The sequence below is a fragment of the Helobdella robusta genome (genome assembly GCF_000326865.2).
Source record: "Helobdella robusta unplaced genomic scaffold HELROscaffold_25, whole genome shotgun sequence".
Lineage (NCBI taxonomy): Eukaryota > Metazoa > Annelida > Clitellata > Rhynchobdellida > Glossiphoniidae > Helobdella > Helobdella robusta.
The window spans coordinates 696,591-710,728 of NW_008704310.1; the positions used below are offsets into that span (position 1 = coordinate 696,591).

At 32.6% G+C, this 14,138-nt stretch overlaps 3 protein-coding genes across 3 annotated transcripts; all 3 read left to right on the plus strand.

Annotated features, from left to right (window-relative positions):
• Positions 1-3,122: 3,122 nt before the first annotated feature.
• Positions 3,123-7,548, plus strand: HELRODRAFT_172938 (hypothetical protein; the record flags this gene model as incomplete). Its single annotated transcript, XM_009019598.1, has 3 exons — positions 3,123-3,177; positions 3,812-4,026; positions 7,447-7,548. The coding sequence occupies 3 exons, from the start codon at positions 3,123-3,125 to the stop codon at positions 7,546-7,548; spliced, it is 372 nt and encodes a 123-aa protein (XP_009017846.1).
• A 98-nt stretch (positions 7,549-7,646) lies between these two features.
• Positions 7,647-9,271, plus strand: HELRODRAFT_172939 (hypothetical protein; the record flags this gene model as incomplete). The annotated part of the gene is made up of 3 exons (XM_009019599.1): positions 7,647-7,875; positions 8,268-8,519; positions 9,066-9,271. The coding sequence occupies 3 exons, from the start codon at positions 7,647-7,649 to the stop codon at positions 9,269-9,271; spliced, it is 687 nt and encodes a 228-aa protein (XP_009017847.1).
• A 1,613-nt stretch (positions 9,272-10,884) lies between these two features.
• HELRODRAFT_172940 (hypothetical protein) lies at positions 10,885-12,757 on the plus strand (the record flags this gene model as incomplete). The annotated part of the gene is made up of 3 exons (XM_009019600.1): positions 10,885-11,094; positions 11,149-11,807; positions 11,893-12,757. The coding sequence occupies 3 exons, from the start codon at positions 10,885-10,887 to the stop codon at positions 12,755-12,757; spliced, it is 1,734 nt and encodes a 577-aa protein (XP_009017848.1).
• Between the last annotated feature and the right edge of the window lie 1,381 nt (positions 12,758-14,138).

The following is a 14,138-nucleotide window of genomic DNA, read 5'->3' on the forward strand; positions in this document are numbered from 1 at the left end:
AAACGAATAAGTATAAAAATATGTATAATATGAAATAATCTTTTTGAAATTTGTATGACTAGTTCGATCTGCAGTTTGTAGCCTCGTTATGGCACGCTGATGTTTATGTAGCATATTCAGTCATCTAAAGTAGAAGTCTACGCGGGAACACATTTCTGTTCCCTCACCTGCCCCTCCTGAAAATGAATTTTACCTCACCCGCACTCATTCCCTTACAAGTCTTTCCTCACCCGCACCCATTCCCTCACAAATCCTCATTTTCCCGCACTCATTCCCTCAATAATTATATCATTATTACAAAGACAATAAAATAAAGTATCCTTAGTCAGAGTATTATGTAGTACATTCCATGTACGATTTTTATTATAAAAACAAACAAAAATACTGGTTAATAACAGTTAGTGTTTCAGTAAATTGTTCGTAAATTTTATACCACTCCTTGACTGTTGAGAAAAAGCAAAATGAAAATAGAACTCGCTGATCACGTATTTATCTGTGTGAACAGCTGATAAAGACAGATTCTGTATTCAAGCTGCATACTTAATGTTGTGTTTTGCTGTTTTGAAGAGTTGAAACACAAACTAAATAGAAAATAATAAGCGTAATGTACGTATACTAATTTATTACGTAAAATAAATATAACGCTCTATAACCAAACGAATTGAAACGAATTGAACAAACTAAAAAATTAAAAAGCATGTCACAGTAAAAGTCACATTGTACATAAATTATCGCCCAAAAACAAATAGAATAAATAGTAATGTGCCCTGCACAAAACACTTAATATAATTGGTCACGTGTCCTTTCGTGTTATCACAATGAATATTATTTAGCGTGATGCATATGCATCTGTGAGCTTGCTTAGCTTTAAACTTAGTAATAATAATCTAACTTTTTCAATTGCGTCGCTGTTCAAGCTATGAAATTTTTCATTAATTTTCAACATTTTTGGAACTTCGCCATCAAAGTCAAGTCAACTAAAATTTTTCCTGTTCCGCGGTACTTCCTGCACGAAAAATATCCGCCCCGCGGTTTTCCCTCGCTTTTCATTCCCGCCCCGCAAGTTTCCCTCCAACTTCTGTTCCCAACCCGCAGTTTTCCCGCGGGTGTTTGCGGGAAAATTTGCGGGAAATTTTCCATGTAGACCTGTAATCTAAAGCCTAAACATAAGAACGAATGCTTGTGAGATTTAATTTTCATTTAATTATTTAACACAAAACATAAACGAATTAATTTTTGAATTAAAACTTTGACTTCGCCATCTAACTCAATAGGTACAGCACAGACAATCATTCAGTGGCATTCAACTAAGCGCCGACCTTGACAAGTTTAAGCATGAGTTTGAGCATTACCCAAAATCACGGGTAACTGGGGGAGCCAAATGCTATCTGCCTGCTTAAACGCTAATTACTTTTTTATATGAGAAATGAGTTAAAAATAATTTCAATTGAACTTTTTCAAAATTTATTGTTAACATAAATTAGTTTTTCCTGAAATCAATTTCTTTTTCTTTGTGTTCATTTAAAAAAATTATTTGATGCTTGTTGAGGCTTAGCTTAGTTACAAATTGAAAATTAATTGGAACCACTGAAAGAATATGCAAATATATGTGGTTTTATAAATAATTTTCTATCAAGTATGATTTTTTGAAATTGGAGAAGAATTGCAAAAAAAAATTGACCTTTCGTCAAAAGTTTGATGTTGATGGTGCTTTGCCATGTGTTGAATTAATGAGTGTTCAGTTGTTATTTAAAATTAAAATAAATTAAGTTGAAAAACTGAAAAAAAAAAACAGAAAATAAGACAACCATTCATGTTTTGTAAAACATTCTTTAAAAGGGTTAAATCGAAATACAAGGTTTGTTCTGCGCATTCATATAAACTTATTTGTTATTGTTGCATATGAGGAAGGTAGTTTTTTTAAACTGAGCCAATTAAAACTTAATTTTTAAAATACTACATTTCAATTCTTTAGATAAATTATCAACCGAGTATGAAGAGATAGCACAATGAAATAAAAACTTAGAAAAATCTTTAAAAATGTACTTAAATTTTTTTTTGATTTTGTTATTAGTTCAATTTATTTGGTCAATAACAACATTTTAAAACTGAAATATCAAGTCAAGTTTTGTTGTACCATCAATATAAGGATAGGACCGTTTAAGTTTTCAGTGTTCCACCAATGACATAAAATTAAACTTGCTACTAATGTTCACCAACGTCACCATCATATAATCAAAACTTTCAATGTAATTCAGGACCATTTTATCCTGCTTTGATGAATGTTTTTCTTACATCGTGCACGAAACAAAGACATGATGTGTTGTACGATTGACGAATTTAAATGTTACATAAAACTTTAGCGTTTTTATTAAATAATTTACAAATAAATTTTCATGTATTTGCAATCCGTTAGTCAGTCGAAGAAGTAACGGAGACTTATATAAGTTTAGAGGGTTGTGGTTAAGATGAAAGTTTAAAAAATCTATTAAAAAATTTTGATTTCAAGTGGTCGTAATTTCATAAAATTTGCAGTTTGTATTGTATATTTTATTTTCAAAAAGTATTCTAAAAAAATTTTTTCCACACAGCAGTTAAATGCTATTTTAAAGTCCCTAATAAGTGCTATCATTCAAAAACATTTACAACCAACAGATTAAACAAACGAAAATAAACTCATTAAGCACAAACCATGATGAAGAGGAAAAAAATAAAAAAAAGACAATAAAATCAGAGCCATATGAAATATTCAATTAGGGATCTAACAATTGAAACCGAAAAAGCGAAGGCCTGGGAGTAGCATGATAGGATTAAGAGTTGAAAAAACTGGAAAACCACATTGAACATCAGCGTGTTATGAAATGAACAGTTGGCTAAATATTAATGTTAGCATGAAAATCGTTAAAATATTTTTTTTTTAATTTGGAATTGAAAAAATTAATATTTTGAAACGATTTTAACAACCCCTTGTTCTCACCACTGAAAATTTCTGGCTACCTTACTCTGATGTGGCTAAATAGAAGGAAATCATGAAGAAAATGTAAATATTGTAAAAAAGTCAGTTGGTAGACAATTGAGTTCAGACACGTTAAAATTTGAATGCATTGAGTTATTATTAATTAATGAAAAGCTGGAAGATTCAAGAGTATCAGCAGACTCTTTTAACAAAGAAATCTCGTCAGTAAATAATTTGAACTTATCATTTAGCGATTAGTGTTAACCTCTGGTAACCTCCGGACTCAGCATTGGATGAGTCATTAATTTTTGTGGTAGTGCAGAAAGACGGAGCCACACTTTAACAGTAACAATGTCCTTTAAAATACTGAATATAAAAATAGAATTCATTTGAGACGACATTTATAAAAAAATGGCTGAAATTTTATTCAATTGAAATTTTGATGAAATATAACACATCTGACGCCATTGAGTAGGCAGTTTCTTATAAAGTGATAAAATTAAAATCACGACCACTGAGTCTGCGGCGCTCATCCATTGCTCATGTAATAAGTTCATCTCGCTAGAACATTTACGTGCATGCTAACTCAATCATGCATGGGACGTCAAATTGTGCAATATATGTAACGCATGTAGTCTATAATGAAGCGACACAAACCGCTTTTGTTGCAATTCATGAAATATTTGATTTAAAAATAAATTAAATAATTTAATTTCAACAAAAATTTTTAAATCGATTTTAAAATGTTTTTATTGAAGCGATTCGTGATATTTTTCATATGCTTTTACCTGGGTAATTTTATAAATTTCAATAAAAATTTATTTGCAACAATTAAGAGATAATATTTCTTGAAAGGTTATTTACAAGCAAAAGAGAACATAGCCCTCTTGAAACCAGCCACAAGCTCTTCAGTTTGGGACGTATCTTATGTTCCTGGTTGCAGATATGATGGCTCAAAAGCAGTGGATGGTCAGTTTGGAGTAGAAATGGATTTATGCCAATGTTTTGCCACTGCAGATGGAGCTGGAGGCCCAAACTGGTTGTGTGTTGATATGCTGAACATCAACCAGGTCGATTACGTTGTCCTTCTTGCTAGAAATCAACTTCGTGAGTTTAAATATTTTTTTTATTTCATTCGTTTTGCAGAATCGGTTGCAAAATAAAAATTCGGTAGAAAATAATTGACATAATATTTAAGAACAAACATGCTATTATTTACGTGTACCGTACAACAACGTTAATGGGACATGGGCAATAATACCTAAATTTAATTCATTTACTAATTACGAGCAGTTTAAAAAGTGACATAAAACGTTGAAGATGGCGTGCGACTTGCATTTATCAGACAATGTTTATATACAGAGTTGAGTTTTGTTTTATAAAATGTTATTGAAAAGTAAACAAGTAAGTAAATTGTTTAAATGTGATGCTAGTGTGATTATTATTTAACTACTACATTATTTGAGACATGCGAAACACTTTGGTTTTCTTCTTTATTATTAATGCAACGGTTTCAAATCGATGTCAGAGGCTTTGTTTATAAGCATTAGCAAGTTTTTGACCTCATCAAATCCTCAAATTAATAAAAATAACAAAAATTATTTAAGATTTCGAATGTGTTTAATTTTATTTTTAATTGTTTAAAGTCGTCAATCAAGTTATTTTGTAAGCTACCAGAGTATTTAGATAGTTTTTTATTTCTTAGAATTTAGAAAGTTAGTCTCGTGACAGACTGTTAATTTCAGTATTTCAATCGTTTCGTCTCGTAACAATGCGATATCTGGTCGCAATGACTTGAATAAGCGAAATAGTGGTTGAAATTCATCTGTCTCTAGATCTGCATAAACGGAGACTTCTGGGTTGGCGCATGATTTCATTTTTTCGAGAATTATTTTTAGAATTTCGTTGTATCTTGTTGTCTACCGAGCCGCAGGAATATGACTACTAATTGCCTTGATTATTGCATCCTGACAAAGAAGAGAGGTCAGCCGATCAAATTCTGCACTTTGCTGTCGCAGCATTAGTGCTTTCAGCGTCAGTTTGATGTTGCTCAAATCTGAGAGCTGGTTGTTAATTTTGATGTAGTCGTTGAACGATTTGGCCCGCAAACATTCCAGTTCGTCACTGCCTTTGCTTTCAGATAATTGCGTAGTTTGATCCGCAAAGATTTTGCATATAGTGTTTGAGAGACCTAATGTTTAAACCTTCCAGTTTGAAGGGGAGCAACAAACACTCCGCCACACAGCTGCTGATTGGCAATGACAGCCATAATCTCACCGCTTCAACAATGAGAGGGTCAAGGCAGTTGCTTATCCAGGTCAAGGAAAAGTCGTACGCTCGCAGCTCAAGTGCCAATTGTGACGGCACATAACTTCGTAAAATGTGTAGTTTCCAGTTTGCCGTCGTGTTCAGATTGCTTATCACATAAACTTATTTTTCAGTTTACCAAGCAACTGGTTTTTGGCCTTACTGTTGTTGCCTTTAAAAGCGTAAATCCTGCCTAGACAAACAAAATGCTTTCCAATGTCAACCTGAGGAATCGGCTTGTCATCGATCGTTAGCATCGGAAGAAATTGCTCATAGGCACCATTTTTTTCCTCATTTTGATTCTTAATTTCATGCCGGTTGCGGTGCACCAAGCCTGGTTTACATTGATAAGTTTCTGTGCACAATCAGTGTTGTTGACTATGATTGCTGTGTCGTCAGCAAATTGCAACCATGCTTTTGTTTTAAGGCTTGCTGTTGGGCCCCATATAAAACCACGTTAGCTTTAGTAGAAACTTTGATAGTTTCAGTTTTTCTTCCTCATACCAAAGGAATGACATTTGTCTATTCTCATCTGCATGTTCGACCACATGCACCACGCATAGTTATAATGGGAACGATCTTTTATTCAGCAATAAAAAAAACATTGAAAATGACAGTACGGATAAAATAAAATAATGAAATAAAATAAAATAAAGTGTCAAATGCAATAAATAGAGTATTAATCTGAGAAGCTCATCATTCAAATCGAGAAAGTACGACCAGAGTTAATTAGTTTTAAAATTGATTCATTTCACATTTCTGTCGCAATAGATAGCGTATGACGATGATATGTCAGAGTTTATAAGATTATTGCAAAAATAATCAGTCCAAATAAGATTTATTAGCGAGAGGTTAAATGTTTTAAAGAGACCTAAAGTAGATACTTCAAATGTATTTATTGTTATTTTTAAATGTTTTAATTCGTCGTTTAAGTTATTTTTCAAGCTATTAGAGTATTTTGATTGTTTGTAGTCGTTAGATTTGAAGAAGTTAGTCTGATGGCAGACTGTCAACTCCAGGATTTCCAATGTTTCACCGCGTAGCAATGCGATATCTTGGTGGTTGAAAATCGCCTGTCTCAAGATCAGCAAAACGGAGACGTCTGGGTTGGCACATGATTTTAACTTGTCGAGAATTATTGCTAAAATTTTGTTGTGTCTTGTTGTGTATCTACCCAATGCCGATGCTGAACTGCAGTTGGATAGTACATGTTTATTGGATTGCGTATTTTTGCATAACGAGCACTGGGCAGTGGAGGACTTTCTCCATCTGGACAGGTTGGCAAAGATTCGGCATAGTGTTTGAGAGACCTAATGTTCAAGCCTCACATTTTAGAGAGAAGGGACAGACATTCCGCCACACAATTGCTGATTGGCAGCGATAGCCATAATCTCACCGACTCAACAATGAGAGAGTCAAGGCAGTTGCTTATCCAGGTCAAGGAAATGTTGTATGTCCGCAACTCAAATGCCAATTGCGATGGTACATATCTACGTAAAATTTGTATTTTCCAGTTTGCCGTAGTGTCGAGATTGTTTATCACTGACAACAAATTTTTCAACTTTTCAACTAGCTGTTCTTTAGCTTTGCTGTTGTTGCCTTCAAAATCGTAGACCCTGCCCAGATAAACAAAGTGTCCACCTATGTCGACCTGAGGAATTGGTTTTTCATCGATGGTCAGCATCGGAAGGAATTGCTCATAGGAACCGTTTTTTTCCTCATGCCGAATGTTGAGCATTTGTCAATGTTTAGTTTCATTTCGGTTGCGTTGCACCAAGCCCAGTTTACATCAATAAGCTTCTGTGCACTTTCAGTGTTGTTGGCGATGATTGCCGTGTCGTCCGCAAACTGTAACAATAATAATATTACTGTGATAATAATAATAATAAAAAATAATAATAATAGTAGTAGTAGTAGTAGTAATAGTAGTAGTAATATGGGGATTTATTAGGCGCCAAACGCACAGCTGTCAGCATTCGCAAACAAAAAAGTTTTGAGTTGTTCTTTTTAAATCTGACATGAATTCACTAATTCTGAGTTCTGGCGTCCGGCTGTTCCAACCCTGTGAAACATCATGATTCCTCTTTTAATTTTCAGATGTGGTAACCACACACACGTAATGCATGTGAAAATGCATGCGCGAATTTGCGCATCCTACACAAACTTTTTCTCATTCCAACCAGGTAAGGGCAGCAGCCGAGGGACCATTAACCATTTATATTATAGATCTGCTTGGAATAAGAAAGCAGACGTTAAAGATAAATTCCATCTACACTTGGTTTTAGAAAATAATATACTTAATATTATAAATAAGTGTGAAAATTTGCACTTTCTTATAAACAAATTATGATGCGCTTACAAAACTTCACTAACAGCAGAAAGAATGAATTATTTCATTGTGGGCCTAAAGGACAACAACCAGAATATCATAAGAGGAAATTATTTAGTTTGTGGGCAATACCCTAAGAAGGCTGAAATTTCAAAGAAGCACACCTTGAAATGCAACCCATTCCTTCCCAAGCAGCAGTTCCTTATTGTGCAACAGTACCTTTACGGAGGTGGAGGTTTCACCATTTGTCAGCTGGAAATTTATCTCTATGAGGCTCTTTCGAGTAGGAACTTTGTAACTTGTATAAAATAATTTTATTTTATTTTTAAATGCATTTACTAAATTAACATTATTAATAAAAATTAATAAATCACTTTAAAAAACTGCTTAAATATTTATCAAATTTTGCCTGGATAACAACCAAATCAGTCAATTCGTTTCAGAGTTGCTTGTCAAAAAAAAATTTCAACGTTCTGAAATTAATTTGCATACTACTGTCAAATATGTTTTTATATTAATACATCAATTTAATTAACTGTTGTTGGTTATACTATTCATATTCTGAACGGAAACGTTTTTTAATATTATAGACAAATAATAAGAATAATACAAACACGCAATTTAAATGCATATACAATTCCAAATATGATGACAGCAATTTATACCAATATTTAGATGTTTCATCGACAGTTTGGACGAAGCAGTACATGGATGAGCCGACGAAGACATACAGCGTCTTGTTGCTCGGCAACGTGTTGCACGAGACGAGGAGACGCAGCTTATTGGACTGTGTGGTTCTGTGCAGCGTTGAAGCGTCGAGGCAATGTGACTCGTTGAACTACTGCAAGTGGTCGAATCTCTGCCAGTTGAACTCTCACAAGTATGGCTACCAAAGAAGCTCCATTCAAATTGTCAACGATGATACATGTCGCTGGTTGCTTCCTATGTTTCCATGAATATTCATAACATTCCAATTCATTACGTAGTGGTTTTTAAACATCCATTAAATTAGCAGTTTAATCGATTGTCTTATGAAAAATTTGTTTACACATTCAATGAGCAGAAAGATTTATTAAATGTACTGAAGAGGCAGATTGGATTCATTTTCATATTACTATTGAACCGATCGTTGTAATAAAATCGTTGTTGAAATCCTTCGCAGTTTCGTAATTTGACTGAAAGAACAAAACAAATTTTGTAAGATTTTAAATATTTGCCATCAACGTATTTTAAATAAATTGTAAATTTCAAAAAATTGATTTCATTGTTATTAATCAATACATTTAAAATTAAGTCAGTTGGTTAGTTGCCAGTGATTCCATTTTTGAACTGTCGTTATTGGATAAAATAACATTAGCTAGAGAAAAAAGCAAAATTAACGAACAGTTTGAGTTTTAATTACTTTGTTAATGCAGTTTAAACAGTTTAAAAGATTAATTTTTAACAAACACCTCGATTATTATCAAAATTTAGATATCATTTCACGTTGGATTGACACATCTCAAATTAACGATACATTTTCTATTAATCATATCCATCGTCACAGAGAAGATCAAACGAATGCTCACATCAACAAAATCAACATGAAACAACATTGTATGTACTCATACTCTGTTGCCAAGTGTCTGTACAGTGGCCGACCAATGGGGGTCGAAGGCCTATTGACCCTCCCGTTGTGAACAGCACTTATTCAAAGTCAATAAAACTCAATTTTAATAAATAAAAAAGGTCGTCACCACAAATTCTGCTACTTTCTTGACTCCTGCCTCCAACAAAATTTAAACATTTTTCCAAATTTTGTTCTCCCCCCGTAAAATTTGTTTACATCCACCACCTGTACATGTACAAAGCGATGAGATCGTCACGCATGGCGCAATCGATGGAACGTAATGGTAGATTATTCAATACATATTGTTTGCCATCGAATGAATGGATGATGAATGGAAGACTTAAAAGCTTGTTTTTGTGTTTGCACGGGTAAATAAATGTATTTCATCTGGCTAATTAGCTTGTAACGTAGTTGTTGTAGCCATTGATTTCTGTTAAAGGTCGAGTGGTTCAGCAGCTCGTTATGATTCCTTTTAAATGAATGACTACGGTTGTTGCTATTCTTATTACCGTTAATATTGTTATTATTGCTATCACTATCATTTCAGTTATTATTATCATCATTATTATTGCGCTTAAACAATGCTGTGATATTTAGCAATAATTGTTTAGATCATAGTCTCAATCACTGTATATATATATATATATATATATATATATATATGTGTGTGTGTGTGTGTGTGTGTGTGTGTGTGTGTGTGTGTGTGTGTGTGTGTGTGTGTGTGTGTATGTGTATATATAGGAGATATATATATATATTCTATAAATTCTACCGAATGTTTGTAGTTCGTTTTTTCAATTTTTCTCACTAAAGTTTTTTGGTGAACGTTTAGTTTATTAAAATTCAACTTATTTTCCGAATTCATTCTACAAATAAGGCCATATTTCGATTCCGAATGAATCATCATCAGTGCTTTCTCCTGTTTATAAAGGGAAATATTGACTTTGTCAAAATGAATTTAGATGGAGATTGACTTTGTCAAAGTGAACTTAGATGGAAATTAGGTGTCAGGTTTCTTTATTCTTTGGTCTCTTTTCTTCATCGATAGCATCATATTCTTCTTTGTCATTATTTACAATGCTAGTTTTATTACTTCTTTGTTTTCGTTGTTGGTTAAGCGCCGGGTTGGAAGTGAGATTGTCAAAGTCAATATGTAAACAGCAGAAAGCACTGATGATGATTCATTCGGAATCGAAATATGGCCTTATTTGCAGCATGAATTCGGAAAATAAGTTTATTTTGAATTTTAATAAACTAAACGTTCACCAAAAAACTTTAGTGAGAAAAATTGAAAAAAACGAACTACAAACATATTAACGCCAAACATTCGGTAGAATTTATAGAATATTGTAAAAATTATGGTCTAATATATATATATATATATATATATATATATATATATATATATATATATATATATATATAGGATATAACAGCAAACCATGTATGAAAGATTCCAATTCTCATTTGAGCAGCATAGAACATGTGGATTGGATGAAATATTTGTAGGCAGATTTATATGCCATTAATCCGACAAATTATTTTAAATCTTATGTCTAGAGGTTTATTTTATTATGTTGAAAAGACAAAAATTTAATATCTTTGACGTTAGCGTACCTACGATATCTGTCATCTATTGAAAAAACGATCGGTTCATCAGAAAGTTTGAATTTTTAAAAAGCTATGTTTGCCATAATAAAATCTGAGATTATAAAATACCTGGAAAACACGTCAGTGAGAGGGTTGCCGAAGATTTTGAAATCCAAAGATATTTTTCTCAAACTTCTTTGGCTCCTCTTCTTCCTAGCATCAACCATCGTCCTAGTTTATCTTCTGTGCCTGTTGTTTAACAGATATTACATGTGGCCGATAACAACGCAGTATGGGGAAAAAGTGCGTATGATAATTTTGTTTTGTTTTAATTTTAATTATTTATGATTTTTACAGAGAGATCAGTTTTTATCATTTCCGGATATCACAGTGTGCAATTTAGATTTTTTGGCAGAAGGCGAGCCAGAAGATTTGTCTATGCGAGATTATGCGCAATTTTTAAATGCGTTAAAAGAGAAAACAAAAATAGAGTCAAATTCAAATCAAAACTGGTTTAACAACGAAACAAATTTAACTTTAAAACTTCAATTTCAAAAATCGGTTTTAGAAGAGCTTTCCTCGGTGTCAGGTTATATAATTAATTTAAAAAAGGATCGTCCAAAACCTGATAAATGTTTGAATTTAATTGTTGACTGTAATTTTTTCGGCACTGACTGGTTTCGGACAATAGATCTGTGCTCTGTCATCAATTTCACCAGACGTTGGAATGCAAATTACTACACTTGCTACACGTTAAAAACTAGCAATTTAAAGCCAACCAACTCAAAAGTACTAAGAGGATTGAGTCTGATACTGAATGTTGGTCCACTTAATTACAAGCAGTTGCCATATAAATCTTCACTAACCAATTCTCAGGCCAGAGGAGTGCAGGTGAGTGTTCACAGTCCTGGCACTCCTCCCGATCTCAAACGAGGATTCAACGTTGCACCTGGAACTGAAAACATTGTCGATATTGTTCAAACTGAAAAATCTCGTTTGAATTTTCCGTATAATAGGTTACCGAGTTAATAATCAACTTAAAAAAATGTTCAATCTATTGTTTTTCACAATTTTGTTGAATTATTTTCAAAATGTTTTCAGGTTAGGCTGTACATCGGAATTCATGATGCCCAATTCAACCACAGAAAAGTACAAATCCGATATATGCATAGAATACTGCCAACAAAGAATTATTAAGGGTAAGTACAAATGTTTCTCACACCTCTTAAGCATACCCGACGAAAGTTTCGATGATGGTATTGTGTGCGGTAACTTTAGTTTGGTTAGTAAGAGTTCGGATGAATCAGAAATGCTTAGTTATTTTTCGAACGCGTTCTCAAATTTGCTAAATTCTCTACTTCATTTGGCTTTCTTCGTTGCATATGAAAAACAGTGCAAAGATCAGTGTTTATTGCCATGCAGTGAGACAATTTACAATGCTTATTTAACATCAGCAACATGGCCTCAACCTTCGACGCAGCTTGATATGTTTAAAAAATATTTTGTCGACACTAGATGTATTGAAGATTCATGGATAAAGACCAGATACATAAACTATTTGAATGCCTACAACAAAGCCATCAACAGCAGTGATATTGAAACAGTTGATTCCAACTTGACGCAAATTTACGAATCTTTTCTTGAAATAAAATTTGTGATTAAGCAGAATTTTCCATTTTATCAGAGCGAAAGTTCCACTTACACGTGGGATGTGATGATTGGAACGGTGGGAGGAATGTTGTCCCTCTGGCTGGGGATAACAGTCGCCAGTGGGGTGGAAATCATTGAACTCTTCTACGTGCTTTTCAAACATTGCTGGCAGAAAAAAACTTCTTTGCCAATAACAAAAGAAAACAACAATACAAATAATAATACCACTAACCAATTTGATATGAAAGAAAGTTCGTCGCGAAAGTACCTATCGACAAAACGAGGTAATTACGAAATAAATTCACACAATGTATAAAAAATTAAATGGACTTTTGCTACAGAGCTTTTTAAACAATGTTATTATTTTATTATAAGTGTTTATAAGATTTTATGATGTGAAAAGTTCTCCTCGTATCGATCGTCAATACTTATTTAAACAAATTGATACTTGCACAGTTAAACATTGCACAATTAACGGACTTGTCAGTTAGCACATCACGTTAATTCAATGTTACTTTTCTATTAATTTGATTTTTTTGCTTGAAAATTTTTTCTTAAAATTGTTTTTATTTAATTTTGAATTTAGTTTAGTTTAAGACTCTAAGACATTAAATAGGACCACACTGAGCTAGCTCTGTGTCAAAAATCCTAAAAAAGATAACAGACTTAAGACTTTCTTCCTTATTTCTTTCTTGTGCCTTATCCTTTCAGGACATTGGCAACCATCGACCTCCACAAAACCCTATCTTTAACACTTTGTAGTAGTTGAAATGTGGTAATATTTAACAAGTGACACAAGGATTTCACGAATGTTATTCGTTGTTGAAAGCGATCTCTTTCCTTGCAATCTTTCCGGTAGTTGTTAGATTTTCCATTCTTTTATCTGCATGATGGTACCATAAGAAGAATTTTTTACACTTAAAGGTAGAAAATCCCATAGACGCATTGATAATGACAAAGTTGAGTGGATGAAAAAATTTGACTTAGGAGTTAAAAGGTAAAATTCAAGGTTTATACGAAAACGATCCCATCTTGAATTTATGAATGGAATAAGTTCACGAAAATAAATTTTGAAAAAAGAGAGTAACAAATGAAAAGCATACAACTGACTAAAGTTAAGTATATTCGCTAGATAATAATAGTGAGAAATGTGATCAAATTTACGTAAGTTAAATAAAATTTGAAAAAAAATAGTTATGAGCCAAAGTCAAAACGCGAACGTTAGAATTTGGAGCAGAATCCCAAACAGAGATACAGTAAATAATATAGGGAAAACAAAAAAATAATATTATGTATATAAAACAAATTTAGGAAGCTTAGATCTCACACGATATATTAGGCCCAGAATTTTAGTTAATTTAGATGAAATGTGCTTGATGTGAGAATACCAAGACTATATATATATATATATAGATATATATATATATATATATATATATATATATATAATATTGGCAATAGACCATAATTTTAAAAATATTCTATAAATTATTTATAAATGTAGAATTTATAGAATATTGTGATATATATATATATATATATTTTTACAATATTGTATAAATTCTACCGAATGTTTGGCGTTAATATGTTTGTAGTTCGTTTTTTCGATTTTTCTCACTAAAGTTTTTTGGCGAACGTTTAGTTTATTAAAATTCAAAATAAACTTATTTTTCGAATCCATGCTGCAAATAAGGCCA